Genomic DNA, 24,020 nt, shown 5'->3' on the forward strand with positions numbered 1-24,020 from the left:
TCTGACACATTCATCTAAATCAGGCCATTGTCTAAATCTGTTTGAATCGTGACCCCTGGTGGACAAGCATCAGAACAGCAGTGGTAACAGCTTGAGGGCCGATGAACAGCAGTGAGCAAGGGGACAAGCTAAGGCAAAATGCAGAGAGGCAAAGAAGAACAAAAGTAAGTGAGACGAATTGAATGGGAAATGAATGAACGAAGCAGGAAATACGGGGTTGAATATTGACACACTCCAATGCAGTGCAGCAAAAGAGAAAGCTGTGCCCATCACTTCACCCCCGCCCTCAACACAAAATGAGTTACCGATCTCGGCCCTGCCACCAAAAGGAGGAGGGTATCAATGGAGGCATGGCATGTGCTTATGAAAGGAAGGCAGTAATCCGAGGCAAAGCTGCCCAGAGGCAAGGTATGAGGCGAGGGTGACAGCAGGTGCCAGGAAGCAACTACCTACCCATCAGAATGGTGCATAACATGGGGAGGGGCAGGTTAGAGGGGGGAATCTGAAAGGGAGGGGGATAAACACAAAAAATGTTTTAGCAAAAGATATATAAATATTGATAACGTAATCTTGTACCTGTTTTATTTCAACACAAAACAATATTAATGGGGTTCTGGAAAGGGTTAAGGTGGCAGCCCAGTAAATGGAGTGCTGGGTATGGAATGTAATTATGGAGATGTTCCGAGAGATGGGAATGGTGCATTGAAAAATATGCAAATATCAGGGGGAAAATACGCAATTACCGAGTATGAGAGGAGGCACGATTCGCTCTGCGCCTGTTGTGTTTTTTGTTTAATAAAAAGGCAAATATCCTTTAAGAATAAAGCAGAGTGTCGAATTGGGAAAAGGCACTGCAACAGCGCCAGGGCCGTCACTGTCTTAAAGAGAACAGTCAGACAATTGGATCTTTTTGCATGCCAATGGAGTGAAGACGAATTAAAGTTTTCAAGCGAAAAAAAAAACCCTCTCCAGTCTGCTCCCTTCCTCCCCGTCCTCTCATTAAACTGGAATTTGCGCCGAGATGGAGTGGATGGGAGTTTTCTTTACCCCCCCTCTCGGCTCAGCAGCCTGGGTTTCAGTGCAGTGTGCGTGACTCACTGCGCTCCCCTCTCTCCCCCAGGGAGCCTTATTAATCTCATAATTAAACATTTATTGGTGCAGGCACCTGGTTTCTGCTCCCCCCTCCCTCCCACCTCCCCAGGGACCCTCATCATACACTCACAGGAAGAGAGAGACACGGAGAAAGAGAGAGAGAGAGAGAGAGAGAAAGCAGAGAGAGAGCGAGAAGGGTGGAAAAAGCCCATCAGCCGAGCGCTAACCTCAGTGAGCTGAACGCCTGCCTATAGACAGCACAGACTGAAGTTATTTCAACAGCCACTGAAGATATTTCAGATCATCGCCTCTCCTGAGCGGCACCAGTTTAATCTCTCTTCTGACTTTATATACATATTTTTAAAAAAAACGAATGTATAATCATGATGTTGCGATACCTGCTGAAGACCCTGCTTCAGATGAATCTTTTTGCAGATTCAATCTCTGCTGATTCTGCTAACTCCACCGATCCGCTCTTCAGTTTCAACACCAGCCTGTCGAGCTTCGGTGAAAACATCACGGACAGTGGAAATCTGACTTATGTCAACGGTGAGTCGCCCCTGTAAGAGTTTGTGATTAAAACATTCCTGCAGAAACAGGCAGTTTCGTGGGGCGGGTGGGGGGGGGTGGGGGGGGGCGGGGGGAGAATATATTGTTTTAAATCAAAAATTTTGCATTGAGCACTCTGAAGTTAGAGCGAGGAGCCCCTGGCTTAGCAAACTTCAGATGACGGTGACACTTTAACAAGGACAGAATCTGGGCACTTGCAGTTTGGTCTCAGAGCTTGGGCATTTGTGAGTTCAAAACTTTAATCTATATCTTACAGTTCACCTGATTTCAATAGATTTGGTTGAAAGTCTGACTGAATTCAGAGACAGTCTATCTTTGCTGTGATTTTTTTGATTTTAGTGAAGAACTGATTTGACAAAAAATGCATTTCTCTTATATTTTATATTAAAAACGTGACCTGACGTTTGAATCCCTGTCACCTAGCTATTATTACTGCATTTATTGAAACATTTTATTGCCGTGAAATATTTATTAATGACATTTTTATTGAACTGTTTAATTTATCAGAATAAAAATTATCCCAGCTTCTCAGGATCCAACGCAGTAATAAAAATATAATTAAAAATCAATTTCCAGCCTTTATTTCACGAATAATTCTTAAAATAATGTTTTCATTTGGAAGATGTGATATTTAAAAATGCTACAATGGGGACTGTGTTTTAGTTATGGTTCATGAGCCTGCACTTGAGGAGTTAACTATATGATGTTAGACCACTGACTGGGTGGCTGTGACCTTTTTAGCACAAACACTCTGTCTTCAACCTGGTACCTTAACCAGAAGCCCCACTGCAAATCAGACTCTGTAGAGTCATACTAATCGACATGAGTGTATCTCACTTTAAACCCATATACCCTCGTATCGCAGTTGGGAGGTGAGGGGTGGGGGGTGGTGCTGTATGTTTTTACTGGACCCATAAGCTAAATCTTTCTTGTGAAAACAGATTTGTTCTGCCCGTCTTAAAGGGGCCACTGTGCTGGCAACGCGGCTTGCAAAAGCGTTCCCAGGTCAGGGCACAGCGCAGAGGTGTGGTGATCGAGGCACTAAATGTACGAGACGTTTATTTTCAGACTGCTGCAGTGAAAGATGATCAGGGAGACGTAACTGAGAAAAAAGTGTAAAAAAATATCTGGAACAAACGTAACATCTCCTGCAACACCAGCTTGGAATAGTGCTGACATTTTAAGGAACTCTACAAAACTTGACAAAACACCCTCCAAACATTTGAAGAGCATTCCTGAATTCTAGAAAAATATGTCTGTTGTAAAAAGGGCGGAACAACCCACCTGATTGTTGGGGTTTGTGAAATAGCTCCAGCTGGGGGGGGGGGGGGGGGAGGGGGATCGGGGTGGGGGGGAGTGGGGTTACAGTTTTTGCACATTGCATCATTTGCATCCGACGCTTGGTCCATTGACAATCTGATGGGAGCTGGAGACGAGGATGGAATCCTTCAGCTTCCTTCCTCCTCCCCCCCCCCCACCTGCTGTCAATCAAAACAGAGGAATCTTCATCTCAGTTCCAGCCAGCATTCCTCCCTCAGCCAGCATCACCAGAACATAATAGATTTAACTGGTCACCCTGCTCACGGCTGTAAGGCATTGCAGGTGCAGACCAGCTGCATTAGTTGCCTACATAACAAAGTCGCGCACTCCAAAAAGTGTATGAAGCACTAAGAAAGAAATGTGGAACTCGCTGGCACGTGGCATAGTTGAGGTGAATGAATAGCATAGAAGCTGGCTAAGTACATGAGGGAGAAAGGAATAGAAGGGTATGATGATAGGTGAGATGAAGTAAGGAGGGAGGAGGCTCGTGTGTATAAACACCGGCACAGACCTGTTTCTGTGCTGTAAAATCTGTGTTATTTTATGTAAAATGTGTTGAAAACACGATATAAATGCAACGATTACACTGTCAGAGGCTGTACTTCCATGGAGTGATCTGATGACCACGCTTACGCCCCCCCAAAAATGTCAAAATTCACCCCAATTTCCTTCAATAAACAAAATGTTGAACCCTCTGTCGGAATGAAAACAAACAAAAAAGCCAAGGAAGCATAAATTCCCTGAACATTAGAAATGCAAAGAGCAAATCTTTGCTAATTGTATTCTTTGAATAAATTGAGCGTCTAATCTCGTGATAATCATTATGATGAAGAGCTGCTTGCAGCTCTCAAAGGGTGAGTCCTCTTTTTGCCTCAGTGAGTGATCTTTAGGTGCGACCCACCAGGAGCCTCCGTTGCAGTATGTGTCATTAAAATTATACTTTTTAAAAAGATGTGATTAATATTTAATTTTTCCTAACTGTAGCCTGCTTTTGGTGTATTGGTGAGTTGTCTGTAATTCAATTAGCGACCTCTACACAATGTTTGCAGGAATGTAAAAAATCTGCAAGACTGGAGAAAAAAGCTTTCTCTCAAGGGCCTAGAAATTCGGTTGGTTGCGCCAGGGATTAGCGCCTAAAGAGGGCAATAACTGGGGCGATAGCCAAATTCCGGTGGGGCGCAAGGCGTTTAGCGCCTCGCCCCATATTGAGTATGCATTTAGCGCCGGCGCTAACGCTTAGCGCCCGCTCATGGGCGCAGGCTAATTATGATGTCATCTGAGTGTGCAACGCCTTTTCGGCGCCCCAGACGGGAAATTCAGTGGCGCCCCCCTCTGTAGCGCCTGGCGCTATTAGTGACAGTTTTCTCGGGCCTTACCAAGTCACTTTCGGGCTGGAGGAGCGTTATTTAAAGGGGACTGGTGTGGTTTAAAAACGGCACACATTTCTGGTGCACAACTTCCTCGAGAGCTACAAAGAGTTGCTGACCTGCACACTGAGAGCCATTTGACCACTGGGCCCACGCTGGCAGAGGAACAGCAGCCTTCTGACCATCGCCTTGCTGTTGGTGAGCCTTGACAATGGGGAACCTTCCTGTGGGCACTTATTATGGGGCCTGCATTGGAGGGGAACGTCCTGCTGCTGAATCATCTGGAAAGGGCACTGAGACGCTGGGAGAGGGGGGCGGGCATGGCCAGGCGGAGGAGGGCCAACAGACGTCGCCACAGCAGACCTTACGCTGGCAGGGCTTTCCGACAGCAGTTTCCTGACATGAACATGCCGGAGGAGCAGTGTGTCAGAAGGCTGCGATTTAGAAAGGAGGTGGTGACTGAGCTGTACCAGCTGCTTCAGCCAGATCTGCAGCCGGTCTGATACCCCCAAGCCTGTGAAGGGCAAGATGCATGTAAATAGCAGGCATGGCCATTGTAAATGAAGAAAGTGTTTCATTACACAAAATGTGGTTCCTTCAAACATGAGAAAGCTATGGCAACAGAAAGCAAAACTAATACATTGGCACATAACTGCCTCTCACACCCGGGAGACTGTCCAAAACATAAATCACATTCCGACCATCTTCCTTGGCCTTGATTCCACTGCGCCAACCAAAGCATCCAATGCCCCATCAGTGAGGCGTTCCACCCTCTGCCTCACCCTTTCCATTTCTTGCTAGGCTGGTGCGCCACAGGTAGGCTCCCACCGCTTTGAAGGCCTACAAGGCAGTGAGTGTGTCTGGTGATGCCAATTGACCTGCCCCTTTAAGAGCTGGCCGGCGCCAGTGTGTCTCAGGGAAAGTGATTATTGAAAGCACCTGCGCTGCGCCCCGCCGCAGCGATATTGGGTAGCGCCTCCGCGTTAGCGCCTTAAGAGTCGCGTGCAGCGCCTGATTTACCGCCGCAAACACCATCAGGGGCGCAACGACCCAATATCGTGCCAGGTGGCGCTAAGTCGCAGCTGGCGGTACTCTTAGCGCTTCACCAGATCTAACGCCCCAAACGGGGCTATACCGAATTTCTAGGCATTGGAGTGTTATCAATCTCTTAGAAAAGCGAGATTCATAGGAACATAGGAACAGGAGGAGGCCATTCATCCCCTTGAGCCTGTTCCGCCATTCAATGAGATCGTGGCTGATCTGTGACCTAACTCCACATACCCGCCTTTGCCCCATATCCCTTACTACCTTTGGTTAACAAAACTCAATCAATCTCTGATTTAAAATTAACAATTGACCTAGCATCAAAGTATCAATCGTTATTTGCGGAAGAGAGTTCCAAACTTCTCCCGCCCTTTGTGTGTAGGAGTGTTTCCTAATTTCACTCCTGTAAGGTCTGGCTCTAATTTTTAAACTATGCCCCCTAGTCCTAGAATCCCCAACCAACGGAAATAGTTTCTCTCTATCTACCCTATCTGTTCCCCTTAATATTTTGAAAACTTTGATTAAATCACCTTCTAAATTCCAGGGAATACAACCCCGGTTTGTGTAATCTCTCCTTGTAAATTAACCATTGGAGTCCGGGCATCATTCTGGTAAACCTAGGCTGCACTCCCTCCAAGGCCAATCTATCCTCCCTAAGGTGTGGTGCCCAGAACTGCTCACAGTGCTCCAGGATGTGGTCTAACCAGGGCTTTGCATAGCTGCAACATGACTTCTACCCCTTGTATTCTAATCCTCTAGATATAAAAGCCAGCATTCCATTAGCCTTTTTGATTATTTTCTGAAGGTCAGTAGACTAATGGATAGTGTGGTACTGAGCCTCACGGACCAGGGAGCTTCTATATTCAATCCCTGGTCTGTGCTAAATTGGTCGATCTGAGCCAAGAAGGGTGGTAGAGGTGCTACAACTCGCTAGACAACACCTGGACTAGTTGACCAGGGTTCCTGCTTCTGATTGCTAGCCAGTGACTCCTGCTGAACAGTCTGTGAGCAGCAGGTCAGGAAAGCATTCCACTCGGCATCCCCACAGTTGAATAGCCTAACTCGCAGTCTAGATTTGCACATGAAGGACGGTCATTCAGGTAAGGTACTGGAGGGGTTTCTGTCACCTGTGGAACTGTCAGTGACTTCAGGAGAGGAGGGGATAAAACTGGGGATAAAACAGAAGCCAGCAGAGCTGCCCTGGGATAATTCCTGCGCTGAGATTCTGACCTCAGCTCCCCACACCGATTACAGGGCAGCAATTGGCACAAATCTGGGGTGTTCGGCACCAGCCTGTGCCCTCTCATTTTGGCCATGGCACGGGAATGCCCTAAAATAAGCACACCTAATTAAAACAGAAAATTCTGGAAGTGCTGGTTCGAAATCCGTCGGATCTGCTGGAGGATTTCACCATAAACTACTTTTCTCTTCCAGAGGCTGATGGACCTACTGTGCACTTCCAGCATTTTCTCCCTGATTTAATTTCAGATGTCCCGCAGCATTTCCAACCGTTAATACATTGGATAGAACAGAAGGATGGGCTGTATAAAATAGTACGTTGGAGGCAGGCAACAAACTTGGCCCCTTTTCCATCTCTTTCCCAGTGTATTTTTTGTCCTCTCTGCCCTTTGATCGTTGTTGGCGACTTGCGACTAAATCGCATCAACGCAAAGACTCATGGGTCAGAGGTCAGCGCTTGTGTAACTGGAGAAAAAGCTGAGGAACATGGACATAGATTGTGGGCAAAAACGCAATTTCAAAAAGGCAGAAGTAAAGTTAAAAAAAGAGGGGGCTTAAAAAATGAGGAAATTTCTTTGGCGAAACAGAATTATGGACTTAGAATTTCTACATTGGGATCGCTTTGAGGGAATTTGCTCTCTGCACTGCATGAAGTGAAATCATGAACCTACTTATAATGAACACATTTGCAATTTCTTACACAGAGAAAATCTCCTTTAGTTTTAGAGAATAGAATCATAGAATGATTCAGTTCATAAGGAGGCCATTCGGCCCATCATGCCTGTGCCGTTTCTTTGAAAGATTTCTCCAATTTCATCCCACTCCTCCGCCCTTTCCCCACAGACCTGCAAATTTCTCCCCTTCAAGTATTTATCCAATTCCCTTTTGAAAATTATTATTGAATCTGCTTCCACCGCCCTTTCAGGCAGTACATTCCAGATCACAACAACTCACTGCGTTTTACAACATTAAAGGCACTATATAAATGCAAGTTGTTGTTGTTGCATAATTTTTTTTCTCATGTCCCCTCTGGTTCTTTTGCCAATTACCTCAAATCTGTGCCCTCTAGTTACCGACCCTTCTGCCACTGCAAACAGTTTCTCCTTATTTACTCTATCAAAACCATTCATGATTTTGACCACCTCTATTAAATCTCCCCTTAACCTTCTCTGCTCTAAGGAGAACAGCCCCAGCTTCTCCAGTCTCTCCACATAACTGAAGTTCCTTATCCCTGGTATCATTCTAGTAAATCTCCTCCGCACCCTCTCTAAAGCCTTGACCTCCTTCCTAAAGTGTGGTGCCCAGAATTGGCCACAATACTCCAGCTGGGGCCCGACCAGTATTCTGTAAAGGTTCGGTATAACTTCCTTGCTTTTGTACCCTCGGCCTCTCTTTATAAAGGATCCTTATTCATGTCAAAAGTGTAGCTTCAGCCCCGAACTGGAGAGGCTCCTTTTAGTTCTGAAAGAATAAAACCTGCAGGCTGGTAGAGATTATCAGTCTTTCAATGACCCCTTTAAATAAAGTTCATTCGGCTTTCCTAATGTCTGTGCATTGACACTGTGCTGGACTAGAGATTTGTGTATTGGTAAAAACGATTGCACATGGGGAAATAAATCAGTATCAGACAAAGTACATTGTTGTGTCAGCTTGCCTCAGTTGGGTAGTACTTGTCACTCTGGGTCAGAATGTTAGATTTATAACAGGAGTCTGATATCACGATCTAGGCTGATGCCCCGGTGTGGTACTGAGGTGGTGCTGCACTGTCTGTTCTTTGGCTCAGATCATCACTGAGACCCTGTCTACTTGAACCAGTGGTTCAGGCAAGTGTTAAAGATCCTGTGGCATTATTGTGAAGAGGTGCAGGGAATTATCCCACTGTCTTGGCCAACATTCTTCCCTCACCCAACACCACCAAAAAGCAGATTAACTACTCCCGAATTCATTTGCTGCTTTTTAGGACCTGCATTCAAATTGGCCTAAGCTTCAAAGTAATCCGTTGGGGTGTAAGGTGCTTTGAGATGTACTGAGGAGGTGAAAGGAACAGTATAAATACCAATTCTTTCCTACTGAGCCACCTTGGTTGATCCCAGTTGGCTGATCTCAGATGTGGTAGTGGGGGAAGGTGGGTGGTGGCCCTACAATTGGTTCAGTCTTTTTTGGGGTCAAGATAGGGAACAATGAGCCAGGGCTCTTGCTTCTGACTGCTAACTATTGCCCCCTGCTGGAAAGAATGCATATGTGCCTGCCAGGTAAGGACAGATTCAGTGTTGGCCACGATGCCCTCTCATGGTCAAATAACATGTCAACTTACGCCGTCTGGGCTCACAAATAAAGAAGTCATTTCAGATGAAGTGTGGGAGAGTGCTTGGCACCTGAACGGCTGAAGTCCTTGTTGAGCCTGTACCCTCAGGGAAGGAGGACAGAAAGAAAACGATGAAATGTTTCAAAATTAATCTGAAATAGAATTTGAAACAAGTGACTTTGGTGTCTTTTTTTGGAGGTGTGGGGGGAGGTATGAGCTGGATCTGAAGTTTTTGCTGCGAATTGCACATTCTGAAAGATTCCACTTGATCTAGTAATCCACTCCTCAGTTTGTGCCGGAGTTGTTTGATGGATCAGTAGATCTTGTATACATAGAACTTACAGCACAGAAACAGGCCATTCGGCCTATGCTGCACACAAACCTGCTCCCACCCCTCTTCATAGAAACATAGAAGATAGGAGTAGGAGTAGGCCATTCGGCCCTTTGAGCCTGCTCCGCCATTTAACAAGATCATGGCTGATCATCCAAACCCTAGCACCCGGTCCCTACACCGACAGCCATCCCACACAAGCCCTATCCCCGTAACCCCGTAACCCCACATATTTAATCCCCCCTAACACTAAGGGCCAATTTTTTTTTTATCATGGCCAATCAACCTAACCCACACATCTTTGGACTGTGGGAGGAAACCGGAGCACCCGGAGAAAACCCACGCAAACACGGAGAGAATGTGCAAACTCCACACAGACAGTCACCCGAGGCCGGATTTGAACCTGGGTTTCTGGCGCTGTGAGGTAACAGTGCTAACCACTATGCCACCGTGCTGCCTCATCTCACCCTATCAGCAGGTCCTTCTATTCCTTTCTCCCTCATGTAGATATCTAGCTTCCCCTTAAAAGCAGCTACATTATTCACCTCAACTACTCCATGTGGTAGCAAGTCCACATTCTAACCACTCTCTGGGTAAAGAAGTTTCTCCTGTATTCCTTATTGGATTTATTAGAGACTATCTTACATTTATGGCCCCTAGTTTTGGACTCCCTCACAAGTGGAAACATTTCCTCTAAGTCTGCTCTATCGAACCCCCTCATAATTTTAAAGACCTCTATTAGGCCTTCTCTTTTCTAGAGAAAAGAGCCCCAGCCTGTCCAGTCTTTCATATTATTTTTCTCCTGTACATGTCGGTCATCGGAGATCATTCTGTGTTTTGGAAGTTTGAGGCTGAGTTGTGAGTTTTTTTTGCCAACTATAATTCTCCCAGAAGCTGTGGTCATTGCCCAGTAATAGCTCAGCGAGTGCGCCTCTGCACTGACCGTTTCAAAGGTCAAGTTCTGAGCAGCAGAGGCCGATTCCTACTGTATCCTGCAGGCAGGCACCTCACTGCCACTGAAGTGCCACAGACAAGAGTTCAAAGCTGCCGGAGGAACCAGCAAGACAATCGGGTCCTTTACCGGACACAGCACCCGACTCCGTCCGTGGCACGGTTATCTGTCCTGGTCTCCCATTTGCATGTGCCGTCGATATTTTACAATCTGCTAATGGACGGGCTCTTTTTTGACAGACACGTCAGTGGCACACACATCGATGTCTGTCTGTGTCATGCAAATCGGCTGATTGTAATCTGAAAGCCTGTTACTATTCCGAAGGTTAGAAGTCAAGGCTGCTGGTTTGCCAGGATGAGTTCGCATTGTCATCCAAATGTCTGTCACTATGGAGACACCGGAGGTCGTACTCCAGACTGCTGGGGTACCAGAGTCAGCTTACACTGGCGTGTCAGCATCGGTCACAGCTCTCTAGGTGCCAGAGGTGGTACTTAAGTGCAAATGCCCTCTAATTCTCTAAAAATGGCTCTTCCCAATTTGAAGATTCCTACACTTTGCTTTTTAAACTAAAATGTTTTCAAAATTATTTCATGTTTCATCGTTAATAATAAGCAAAGCCTACAAAACCTCAAGCCTATTATTATTCTAAAAATTGAAATGTTTCGGTGGCTAGTGAAGAGTTAAATAAAAGTCCTGTTCTGTTCCTTGTGATCTGGATGCTGCTCGCCCCCTGAGAGAGGTGCCTGTTATTGTGGTTTGGACCAAACACGCTGCGGCTTTTTTTTTTGAGAGGGTTGTCTGAAAATTTCCAAACAGCAAAGCAGCTGCCTGAAGTCTACCTTTTAACATTTCTTTTCTCCACTTACTACGGTGCCCGATAACATACAGGTGGTAATTATTGAAGTTATTATGGTTTTGAATGAATTTTCAGCAGCAGCAAAATAAAGCCCTCAGCACACAAGCCCTGATCTCACCCCTCTGCCCCGGTCTTATCCTGCTCCCTGCCCAGTTTTGGACTTGCCAATGAATGGCAGCCTTATTTATAATCCCCCTCCCCCGCCCAAAAAAAGTCTGACAATTTGGATCAATTTGCTTTTCCATCTATGTTAAGGACAGTATTTACCTCACAGTCACTTTGAGTTGATTATTGACTGCACAAGAGTTTTGTCAGGCCATCATTGTACCGAGCTCCCAGTCCTGTCACACATCTTGGGAGGCACTTCGATGCTTGTCACTCAAGGAAGGTGCAGTAACACATCTGGTGCCATGGTAACACCATTGCATCAGTGATTGTACCTGGTACTCTGAATCCAGGTTTTAAATCGCAGTTTAACAAGGACGGGGGTAGAGAAGCAGAGGGAAAGGCAGCTGGCTGGTAACGTCTTTAATAAGGAACGGCAACTTATCGGGCAGATGGGTTTCAGTGAGGCTTTGGAAGGAAGGGAGGTAGACAGCAAATGAGGGAGTGTCAAAGAGCAGGATCATAATGACTGGAAGATTAACCTTCAGTGACGGAGCAGAGGGAATGAGGGACAAGCAGTGATCCGCAAGAAATGCGCAAACCTCTTTGTGCCAAAAAAAAATCAAACACGCATAAATTTTACATTTTTTTTAACACTGTGAGTTGTTGTGATCGGGAATGCACTGCCTAAAAGGGTGGTGGAAGCCGATTCAATAGTAACTTTTGAAAGAGAATTGGATAAATAATTGAAGGTGGGAAACGTTTACAGGGTTATGGGGAAAGAGCAGGGAGTGGGATTAATTGGATCACTCTACCAAAGAACCGATACAGGCACAATGGGCCAAATGGCCTCCTTCTGTGCTGTCTCATTCTATGATTCTATCAAATCAGTTTCTTTCCCTCCATTTGCTCTTGTTCCGCTCCCCCACCCCACAGGTGGCAACTCATGCTGAGGTATGGGTCCACAGTGCCAGGCACCCATCAATCTCTCACCCAAGTGCCCATTCTTCAAGGTGGTTAGTGTTGGCAAACTCTTTGGATGTGCGGAGGAGGGTGACATCTCAGCCCAGCCCAATCCTGTCCTTACCTCACATCCACTGTGCAGCACAGGCTATAGGCCACTAGCCCAGTGGGACCAAAACAGATTGCTGCATGCCTATCACAACCCCATTTGACACCTGCTATCTCAGTACGGACAAGGGATTGAAGCTGGGTCCTTCTTGGGACTGTATGGCTCCTCACTAAACCATACAGGGCATTTACCCATTAAGGCCCAGGGGGAACCTTAGCTTAAGCTGCAGTGTTCGTGTTACTTTACCAATGAATAGATTAGCTAAGCTTTAGCTTTTTGCCGTCTTGCGGGTGAGACATTAAACCAAGGCCTCGTCTGCCCTCTCAGGTGGATGTAAAAGATGCCCTGTCACTATTCGAAGAAGAGCAGGGGAATTCTCCCCAGTGTCCTGGCTAATATTTATCCCTCAACCTCCAACAATGCAGCTCAGTACTGCACTGGAGTGTCAGCTAGATTTTTGTGATCAAGTCTCTGGAGTGGGACGAACCCAGAACCTTCTGACTCTAGTAGATAAGAGGGCTACCCACTGAGCCACCGCTACCAGTCATGTCAAACAGAGTAGAAATAGGAGAATGGATAGGTAGCTGTAAAAGTTCCCACAAAATGAACAAAAGTGGCAGAAAATAAAATCTTTACAATACGACGCTAGCTATGGAATGGGAATCCCTGTCATTTTCCAGGGTACGATCTAGTAATACAAGTATAAAGCATTCACCTGCTTCCCTCTCCCCATGTCACCTTGGTTCCGTTGGTAGTTTTCTCCCTTCTGAGCAGACTAGCCATACAGGAGATTCCCAAGTGCTCCACGAATGTTTCCAGAGCGCTGTGTTATCAGTGCACCCCCCCCTTTTTCCAGGAGAATCCCGAAGAATCCCGTGCCCTTTTGGGGAGGCTCTCCACCCCTTCTTCTGAGTCGGAAAGTTGTGGGTCTTTTGGATGAGATGCCCCGCCCACCTGCTTAGCAATCCAAGGGCACTACTCTGCCCAACGTTGTTCCTTCAAGCAACACCTCCGACACAGATGAATCGGCCATTCATCTCACTGAGTCTGCTGGTCCGAGGCAATGTGTTTACCTACGGTCACTGCGCTTCAAAGTAGCTCACCTTATTCGAGGTGTTTTGGATGTTTGAGATATAATAAGGTGCAATATGAATCCAAATCTGCCCCCACCACCCCCGCTGACCAGTAGGTGGCAGATTCTATTCCTCAGACTGTCATAGAATCATAGAATGATATGACACTGAAGGAGGCCATTCAGCCCATCGTGCCTGTGCCAGCTCTTTGCAAGAGCTCTCCAATTAGTCCCACTCCCCCCTGCTCTTTCCCCATAGCCCTGTAAATTTTTCCCTTTCAAGTATTGATCCAATTCTCTTTTGAAAGTTATTTTTGAATCTGCTTCCACCACCTTTTCAGGCAGTGCATTCCGGATCACAGCAACTCGCTGCGTAAAACTTTTCCCTCATGTTGCCTCTGATTCCTTTGCCAATTACCTTAAACTTGTGTCCCCTGATTACCGACTCTTCTGATATCGGAAATAGTTTCTCCTTATTTACTCCCATCAAAACTCTTCAAGGTTTTGAATACCTCTATCATTTGAGTGATCTTCCTGTAAAAGAGACTCAATGTCACTCGAACTCATCGACCTTATCAGAAAGGCTTTGTATGTATTAGGGCCGGCTTGGTCATTAGATAACCTCACAAATCAGTGAGACGTTTCTCCCGAAAAAAGGGTAGGAGTGGCAGATGGAGGAGGGGATAGATGAACAGCAGCAGGACTCCATCTGGCTCCATAATGGAACGTCACTGAAAGCATTCATACCGGCCACACTGACCCACCCTCCTGTTGAGAGAGTGAGAGCCAAGCAGCATGGAAGAGGAAAACATAAGAATAAAATTCAAGGTATAAGTGGTTCTGCTGAACGAAAGAGGAAATTGTACAGTCCCACTTGCGGGGGGAGGGCAGGGGGAAGCGGCGGAAATGGATTCAAGAAACACACACAGCTCTATGGAATGTTTTCCATTCATCTCTTTTAATACTGAACTAGAAACAGAAAATGTTTCTTGACTTCTCATTTATTGAGCCGTCCAAAATTGTACAAGACAGGTATGTTAGAGGTTTCATGGTGTAAGATTTGGATCACAGGTCACACACAGATTACCCAAAGGGCCTTAGGAGTTGCAAGGCTCTTTATTAAAGAGTGGCAGTTTAAAGCATAATCAGATATTACATGTGGTTAAGATAAGTATAATAGACATACAACCCACAACAGTAGAGAGCGATCTATGACCCCGAAGCGGAATGTCACGACTGGACGGATGAACAGTTAGATGCCCGATGAGACAGCGTGGAGGTCTTGGGTCAGCGGATCTCTGCAGCCGGTAGCAGCAGTTACTTCTGTTAGTTCATCCCTCGAGCTGTTGGAGGTGTTAGGCCGTCAGCCAGCATTGATTTCCACCTCGGAAGCTAAACTTGATCAAGGTGTTAGGCATAAACCAGCATTGATTTCCACCTCGAGGAAGCCTTCGCCGCCCCTAGCTGTCTGTTTTCCTCTCTCGGTCGTCTGTTTTTACGTTATTTCGATGGGCTGGTGGATGCCTGGTGTCAATCATGGCTGACAAGGCCTTCCTCTGATCTTTCTGAGGAATGTCGTGTTATGTTTCTTTAAGGACATTTTATGACTTTCTGGCTCCATATTATCTAACAATCATTCTATCATCCTGTGTTGGTTTGCATTTTACGACTCCCTTATCACCTTCATGCCCTGGCCTCGGCCATTTGTCTTTTTGTGCTCGTCATTTGACCTTGTTGACATTTCTGCTATCCATTCCCGGCTGCATTTCAGTTTGTTGTTAGTCTCTGTTCTAAGAATTAAAACCCCATCTTTGAATCTAACAGCTATTCCTTACAATGATACTTGCAGATACGTGCACTTGTCTAAGCCAGAGAATCACCTGCAACGGCTTCTCTTCTCGCTCCCGCATCGTTACCTCTGATGTCCCCCAAGGATCTATCCTTGGCCCCCTCCTATTTCTCATCTACATGCTGCCCTTTGACGACATCATCCGAAAACACAGCGTCAGGTCCCACATGTTTGCTGACAACACCCAGCTCTCCCTCACCACCACCTCTCTCGACCCCTCCACAGTCTGTAAATTGTCAAACTGCTTGTCCAACATCCAGTACTTGATGAGCAGAAATATTGGGAAGACTGAAGCCATTGGGGTCGATTTTCAGTGTGCCGTGGAGTCGGGATTGGAGGCATGCGGGGGGTTAAATTCCCGAATTCGGGGGTCCCAACACCATCCCGCCCAAAACCCGCCTCCATGTAAGTTTCAAAGGAGGCGGGTACCCGCCCCGCACTGGGACCCGCCGACCCGAGGCGGGAAGGGATTAGTGCCAATTAACTGCCTGTTAACAGGTAGTTAACAGGCAGTTTTTAGCCTAATCCCTATTTTGAAGCTTGTGGTGTGGGATTCCCGACGGCTCCAAACCACGCCAAGTTAGAGGAGTCGGGCCGTCGGGTTGAAGGACTTGGAGGGGTCGAGATGTCGGTGTTCAGGTGAGTGATGGGTGCATGAGTGCAAAGGTAAGTGTGTTTGGTGTGTCTAAAGTGTGTAAAGAAGTTTAAATTACCTGTACTTACCTTTTCAGCCTTCCTTCCTCTAGGTTTCAGGAGTCCATCATTCAGCCGGCACAGAAAGCAGAATGGCTGCAATCTGTCAAAAGTGACAGCCTGCAGCTTTCAGTGCCGGTGAGATTTCTAACTGAGTCTGCGTAGAAGGACTCAGGCTAGAAGTAAGACTGTCAGTGTTTGACAGCTTCAAACAGCTGTGAATCACTGATATTTCATCTGTCAACACGTCTTGACAGATGAAATTTCAGTCTGTGACATCACCTGTTGCTGGGTGGCCCTTAATTGGCCTGCTGAGCCCGCTGGGCGGGCTCAACAAGGTCAATCAAGTTAAAATCGCATGAATTGGCTGCATCTCGATGGAGGCGAGACTACAACCCCGAAAGTTGTAGTCCCGCCTCCTTCCCGACTTCTGAATGAAAATCACCCCCATTGTCTTCGATCCCCACCACAAACTCCATTCCCTAGCCACCGACTCCATCTCTCTCCCTGGCATCTGTCTGAGGCTGAACCAGACTGTTCGTAACCTTGGTGTCATATTTGACCCCAAGATGAGCTGCCGACCACATATCCACGCCATCACTAAGACTGCCTATATCCATCTTCGTACCATCTGCTGCTGAAATCCTCATCCATGCCTTTGTTACCTCTAGACTTGACTATTCTAATGCAGCCCTGGCCGGCCTCCCACATTCTACCTTCTGTAAACTTGAGGTCATCCATAACTCGGCTGCCCATGTCCTAACTCCCGTTCACCCATCACCCCTGTGCTCGCTGAGTACACTGGCTCCTGGTTAAGCAATGCCTCGATTTTAAAATTCTCATCCGTGTTTTCAAACCCCTCCATGGCCTCCTCGTCCCTCTCTGTCTCCGTAATCGCCTTCAGCCCTATAACCCTCTGAGATTTCTGGGCTCCTCTAATTCTGGCCTCTTGTGCATCCCCAATTTTAATTGCTCCACCATTGGCAGCCGTGCCTTCGGCTGTCATGACCCTCTGCCTCTCCACCTCTTTTTCCTGCTTTAAGACGCTCCTTAAAACCCACCTCTTTGACCATCCACCCATATATCTCCTTATGTGGCTCGGTGTCAAATTTTGTTTGATAACGCTCCTGTGTAGTGCCTTGGGCCATTTTTCAACGTTAAAGGCGCTATATAAATGCAAGTTGTTGTTGTTGTAACAGAGTTTGTGTGGTCTTAGTCACAGGCAGTACAGAGTGCATTGATAAGCAAGAAAGTTCTCCCCGGTGTCCTGGCCAATATTTATCCGTCGAACCAACATCACTAAAACAGATTATCTGGTCATTATCTCATTGCCGTTTGTGGGAGCTTGCTGTGCGCAAATTGGCTGGCACATTTCCTACATTACAACAGGGACTACACTTCATTGGCTGTGAAGCGCTTTGGGACGTCCTGAGGTTGTGAAGGGCGCTATAGAAATGCAAGTTCTTTTAGCTAAAATGGGGCAGTAGGTTTATTGGGATTGAAGACCCTCTATGGGAGCTTACGAGGGCAGTGGGGTGCCTAGAACCAGCTGTATATCAGTGATGCAGACTCTGTTTGCTTGTGCAGTCTTGGGGAGGGGCTATTGTAGGGGGTGCTGGGGATTGCAGCAGGGAGTGCCTACAGAAAGCCACCCCCCATGTACAGCATCGGTCTTCTTATTTAAAGAAGGATGTAAATGCATTGGAAGCAGTTCAGAGAAGGTTTACTAGACTAATACCTGGATTGGGCGGGTTGTCTTATGAGGAAAGGTTGGACAGGCTAGGCTTGTATCCGCTGGAGTTTAGAAGAGTAAGAGGTGACTTGATTGAAACATATAAGATCCTGAGGGGTCTTGACAGGGTGGATGTGGAGAGGATGTTTCCTCTTGTGGGAGAATCTAGAACTAGGGGTCACTGTTTAAAAATAAGGGGTCGCCCATTTAAGACAGAGATGAGGAGAAATTTTTTCTCACAGAGGGTCGTGAGTCTTTGGAATTCTCTTCCTCAGAGGGCGGTAGCAGCAGAGTCTTTGAATATTTTTAAGGCAGAGGTAGATAGATTCTTGGTAAGCAAAGGGGTGAAAAGTTATCGGGGGTAGGCGGGAATGTGGAGTAATCAGATCAACCATGATTTTATTGAATGACGGAGCAGGCTCGAGGGGCCGAGTGGCCGACTCCTACTACTAGTTTGTATGTTTGTATGTGTCTCCCATCTCCCACATATCACATGCTCAGATTAAAAGTGTGTTAAAATAGCACAGAAGCAACTAAATTGAGTCTCACACCCACTGTATGAAACTTTGCAGCTCTGTTGACCAAAAATCATATATAACCAAAGTTATTTATACATCGTCCTGTGTGGTCTTTGAACATTAAGAATGCATTAACCTTTTGCCCAGTGGTTGTAGCCCTTTGCTTTAATAGCCTGCGTTATTTGCCAATAGTCATCTGAAGCTGTTTTGCGGTAATACCATATAATGAGAACCGAAAGAGTTAAGTTTCTAATGTACCAAACAAACCAACTATTCATTTAAAGGAAAGCTCAATAATGGGCCTGTCACCACTTAATTGTGGCAGACAATGAGATCCCCTGGGGAGGCAGGGATAAAATAGACAATGTGTTCGACAAGGAAAGTTGCACATGTCTAAGTAATGTGCTGGTTTATAATGAGATCTTATTTACACTAAAAAATATAAATAAAACTGAGTAGTTTATTGACAATTCTGAATTGACCATTTCTCTCAAGATTTCTGCCATTGACCAATAGGTTCTTGCTCAAAGCATAAGCTCTTGGAGAAGCAAATGGGTAAAAATAAAATCAGACTACACAGAGGAGAATTGTTCAAGTCAAACGTTTACCCCTTTTTTTCACCGGAGCTTTGTTCCATTCCCCATCCCTCAGTGTGAGGTAGCAGCTCGCTTCTGGAGTTTCCCACATTACAACAGCGACTACCATTCAAAAGTACTTCATTGGCTGTAAAGTGCTTTGGGACGTCCTGAGGTTGTGAACGGCGTTAAATAAATGCAAACTCTTTCTTTTTCTTTTGAGCCTCTCACTTTGGTGCTGCTGATTTTTTTTCTCCGCTTCTCTTTTAAAGGTTGTGACTCCGGCTGGGGGATGGATCCACGGGTACCGTTAGTCCTCTGGTACCTTACTCAAGTGGCATCACAGTGAGCCCAGGAAAGGACCTGAATTCATATAGCACCTTTCACAATCTCAGGACGTCGCAAAGCACCAATGAAGTACTTTTGAAGTGTAATCATTGTTGTAATGCAAAGAAACGTGGCAGCAAAACCCCGCAAACAGCAATGAGATACATGACCAGATAAACTGTTTTAGTGACGTTGCTTGAGGGATAAATATTGGGCAGAACACCGGGAGAACTCCCCTGCTCTTCTTCCAATAGGGTCATGGGATCTTTTACTTCCACCTCACAGGGCCTTGGTTTAATGTCTCAACCAAAAGACGGCACCTCCGACAATGCAGCATTCACATAGTACTGCAGTGAAGTGCTGGCCTGGATTATGTGCTCAAGTCTCTGGAGAGGGGCTTGAACCAACAACTCTTTGACTAATAACTGCACCTCCAGAAGGTCACTGGTTAGCAATTAAGAGCTAATCTACCCATGCCTAGCAAGGGGAATATGAGGCCAATTACAATATCCTCACTCCCACCCTGGCTGGGTCATGGGACCTTCCTGCTCTGAATGGTACAGTACCAATCCACTTGTCGGGAAGCCTTTGCTACTTTCGATATGGCTAACAAGAGCACACTGAGACGACTCACCCTTTCCCCCACTTAATACTTCCCTAGAGATCAGGAGGGAGCCAATGATGCTTCCTGTGTGCTCTGTCAGTTCTCCTTCTCCCTACATTTGCACTATACTGAAATTATGGCTCGCCGCTCCTTTTTTAAAATTTGTTCTTGGGATGTGGGCATTTATTGCCCATGTTTAGTTGCCCTGCGAAGGTGGTGGTGGGCCGCCTTCTTGAACTACTGGTAGCAGTCTGATACAACGGAGGGGCTTGCTCGGTCACTTCAGAGGGCAGTTAAGAGTCAACCACGTTGGTGTGGGACTGGAGTCACATATAGACGAAAGCAGGTGTGGATCGCAGGTATCTTTCCCCATTAGTGAACCAGTTGGGTTTTTATGACAATCTGACAGATTCATGGTCACTTCTACACCAGCTTTTTATCTCCAGATTTGTTAAACTGAATTCAAATTCTCAAACTGCCATGGTGGGGTATGAACTCACATTCTGCTGGATTATTAATACAGGTCTCAGGTTATCAGTCCAGTAACATAACCACTACACTACCATACCCTGGAAAACCTATCTTTCTCCAGGATCGCAAACCTCCTTACCTCTCTTGGCCCTTTCTTTCCTTTTACAATCTGCAGGCTTTAAACAGCCTAACTTGGCATCACTTGATCACTCCGAATTATCTCATCTTCTCTCCTTCGCTTTTCAACCTTGCTGGATTCCTGCACTATGCGCTTGGCTCCTTCTCGAGGTTCTATGCCACTTCATATTATAAACTTAGCAGCAGCTACAGCATATTTTTCCTCAGCGGCAGTTCATCATCTTGCGGTTACAGTTCCTCTGTGACTAGCGGAGCTGTGGGCTTTGTTCAGGACCCGGCATCATGTTAGCTGTATTGAGATGTTTTTTTGATGTGTTTCCTGTAATGAGCTTCCACTGCTATTTAGGTGCCCCAGAGCAGGCACAACCAAATATAAAGCTGTCTAGGGAATTCTTTTATTGGCTCAACAATGACATTTTAAAGGGTGTGTGTTCTGCATTTATGGCTTACAAACCAGAAGGTTTTTTCTTTAATTATCCCATGAAATGCCACCTTTAATGAGCGTTGCTGTAATCCCTCATTTTGTACGTGTAAAGTTGGTTGAGTTTGTGGAGGGGAGCTGGGCATGGAGCCGTTAGTGAGATCATAAGGACACTGGTGCCATAGAACAAGTCTCATCTGCTTCAGCCTGGTCCGCATATCACCCCATGGCTAATCGGGCGATCAATTATCACATTTGCTTTCATCCACAACACTCAGCTTCCACCCTGGAAATGGCCCAAGGCAAATCTAGTCATGTTCCTCACGAGTGAAACTTTTAGAGCGCGAGGGGTGGAGGGAGCCTTCTGCTCATCAAGCCGAGAGATGTCGGAAGCGTTACAGCCTTGCTATTTTTGGTCCCAGTGTCAGCATGAAGCACTCCCAGGCCACCATCTCCTCTTGCCTTGAATGTCTCTTAATGCCTCTTTACTTCTCCTGCCTTCCATCCTATCACAGGCCTTTCCTTTTGTTCTTTCATCCCCTCCCCCATTTCCCAGCCCCTAAACTTGCTTTAAAATCTGTTCCTTTTCCTGCTTGTTTCCAGTTCTGACGAAAGGTCTTCGACCTGAAACGTTAACTGTTTCTCTCTCCACGGATGCTGCCTGACCTGCTGAGTTTTTCCAGCGTTTTCTGTTGTTATTTCAGATTTCCAGCATCCACAGTATTTTGCTATTGTGCAGCTATAGCACTGATTGGGTTCAGATTAAAGAGCTCTCCACACTATCCCAGGTGAGTTAGATGCAAACCAAAGCTCCCTACACATTGCATTTCCAGTCCAGGCATAGCAGAGGTTAGATGCACTGTATTATAATGTTTGCTTTGCACTGCCCTTTCAAGCACTTCTATATAAGGATAGCAGAGTTAACTACAGGCTGAAGCTTCTTGTACTGGAGCATAACAATGCACCTTAACCCCAGCCCCAGAAGAGTTCTTCTGTACTAGTGCAGCATTTTCATTACAGCAACTATCGTTGTGGCCTTTTGAATTTATACTATTTGATCTCCCAGCATCAAAAAAATGTATGTGTCTTTCTTTTAATTAATTCTCGGGATGTGGGCATCGCTGGAAAGGCTGGGATTTGTTGCTCAGCCCTAGCTTCCCTTGAGAGAGTGGAGATGGAACTGAGTGGTTTGCTCGGCCACTTCACGGGGCAGTTAAGAGTCAACCACGTTGGTGTGAGACTGGAGTCACATATGGACCCAGACTGGGTAAGGACGGCAGGTTTCATTCCCTAAAGGACATTAGTGAATCAGTTGGGTTTTTACACCAATCTGACAGCTTTATGGTCACTTTTACTGATACCAGCTTTTTAATTTCCAGATTTTTATAAGAACTGAATTCAAATTCTCAAACTGCTATGGTGAGATTTAATCTCACATTCTACTGGATTATTGATCTGGGGCTCTGGATAACTAGTCCAGTTACATAACCACTGTATCCATCTCTGTTCTACTTTGCTTCCCTTTTTAATTCTTTCTTTCCCTCCTTTTGTCAGTAACTCTGACAAGATGGGCACATGGAGCAGGCAAGAAGAGGTGAGAAGCTCGGGAGAGTGAGGCAGGCAGGTTAGGAGTACAGAAGGTTGGGCCCTGAGTTGGTCCAGGAAGATAGGGCCTGTGTGTTATGCGGTGTCTAACACATTCTAGCCTGTGCACTTATCCCATGTGTTATCTTATTGGCCCAGAAATTCGGGTCTCCACTGGTGAGTACGCACGGGGTGCTCACCCGTAGGCCCAATGGAAGTGCCGGTTTCCTGCATGCACTGCGCATGCGCGGGAAACCGGCACTTCCGTTCCCCTGAATGCGTGTGCAGGAGAGGCTGCGCGTGCGCATCAAACTTACCTTTTTTTTGCAGGTTTTCCCGGGAGGGTAAGTCTCCAGCAGTTACACTTTTAAAAAGCAGTCGCTAGGCCTGCTTTTTACAAGGTAAGTGGTGAATTAATTAAAATTAAAACATTTTTTTCCACAGGTTTATTATTTTTAAATACTTTAAAGAACGGTAAGTTTATTTTTAGCCCCGTTAGAAAATAAAATAATTTTTTTCAAAAATTTAAATTATTGTTTAAAATAGTTATTTCATGTAATTTATAGTTTATTTAAAAATGTGATTTAAAAAAAAAATTATTTGAAGATTTAGTTATGTTTTGGGGTTTATAGTATTTATAAGTTTGACAGCCCTTCCTGTCAAACTTATGAATGAAGCATTCCCTGCTCCGATTGGCTCTCCATGGCCCACCTGATCCCAGGGGACGCATCAAACTAACTGCGCCCCTGGGATACGCAAGCACTGCGCGCCGGCAGTTGGAGGAGGCCCAGGATCGCAAATCCACGGGGGCCCACAGCACAACGGCCGGCGCACGAGGTATGTGCAGGTCGGGGACTTTCACCCGCGGGAAGCCCCCGACCCGAATTTCTGGGCCATTGTCTTCTGTGCCATACCCCTTTTGTTCCCCACCTCATTTGATTCCACTCCCCGTTAACCTCTTCTCCTGCAATTGCTCCAAGTTTGTATCCTTCCTGCCCACAGCTTCTCCCTGATTCTCCCGAGACACCCTCCACCACACCCACTGGGGCATCTGTCTCTATTTCTACCAGAGCGCCAACCCCAATTGCCTCAGCCCTGTTATCTGGTGAACATTCTACACAGTTGGTTCACCAGAGGTTAATCACTCTGACCTCCTCTCCATTGCCCATTCTACCCCCTCTCACTCCCCTCGGATCTTTCGATTATGCTGGGCTTTGCCCCCTCTGATGTTGCGATCATTGACAAGGCCGTTACCGATTACTACTGCACCTCCCTCTCCATCCACACCATCCTGCCAACCTCCCCTCCCACTAGCCTATGGGTATGGTAGCATAGTGGTTCGGTTACTAGGCTAATGATCCTTCGACTAATAATCCACAAAAGATGTGAGTTCAAATCCCACGGTGGCAGTTTGTAAATTTGAATTCAGTTAATTCAATAAACAAAAAAATCTGGAATAATAAAATGGTGAGGATGAAGCTTATTGGATTGTTGTAAAAACCCATCTGTTTCACTAATGTCCTTTAGGGAAGGAAACCTGCTGCCCTACATGTGACGCCGGTCCCGCACTAACATAGTTAACTCTTAACTGCTGTCTGAAATATAGCAAACCTGCTATAAAAAAGTCACCACACAGACTGCAGTGCTTCAAGAAGGCAGCTCACCACCACCTTCTCGAGGGTAATTAGGGATGGGCAATAAATGCTGGCCTTTCCAGTGGTGGCTGCATCCAATGAATGAAATAAATCTCACCCATTGCCCCATGAAAAATCTTCCATCCAGC

At 46.1% G+C, this 24,020-nt stretch overlaps 1 protein-coding gene across 5 annotated transcripts in view; it reads left to right on the forward strand.

Annotated features, from left to right (window-relative positions):
* Positions 1-755: 755 nt before the first annotated feature.
* Positions 756-24,020, forward strand: part of robo3 (roundabout, axon guidance receptor, homolog 3 (Drosophila)) — a 594,316-nt gene continuing 571,051 nt past the window's right edge. For 2 of the 5 annotated variants that reach the window (XM_085968069.1, XM_085968070.1), the window contains exon 1: positions 769-1,641. In XM_085968069.1, the coding sequence (XP_085824195.1) occupies positions 1,476-1,641 (166 nt within the window). In that variant the 5' untranslated portion in view covers positions 769-1,475. Of the gene's footprint in view, positions 1,642-24,020 lie in introns of all 5 variants that reach the window. The other 3 variants (XM_085968074.1, XM_085968072.1, XM_085968071.1) reach the window with 3 other exon arrangements.

The sequence above is a fragment of the Somniosus microcephalus genome, chromosome 26 (assembly GCF_052327205.1).
Source record: "Somniosus microcephalus isolate GS21.2 chromosome 26, FLI_Smic_1.0, whole genome shotgun sequence".
NCBI classification, from domain to species: Eukaryota; Metazoa; Chordata; class Chondrichthyes; order Squaliformes; family Somniosidae; genus Somniosus; species Somniosus microcephalus.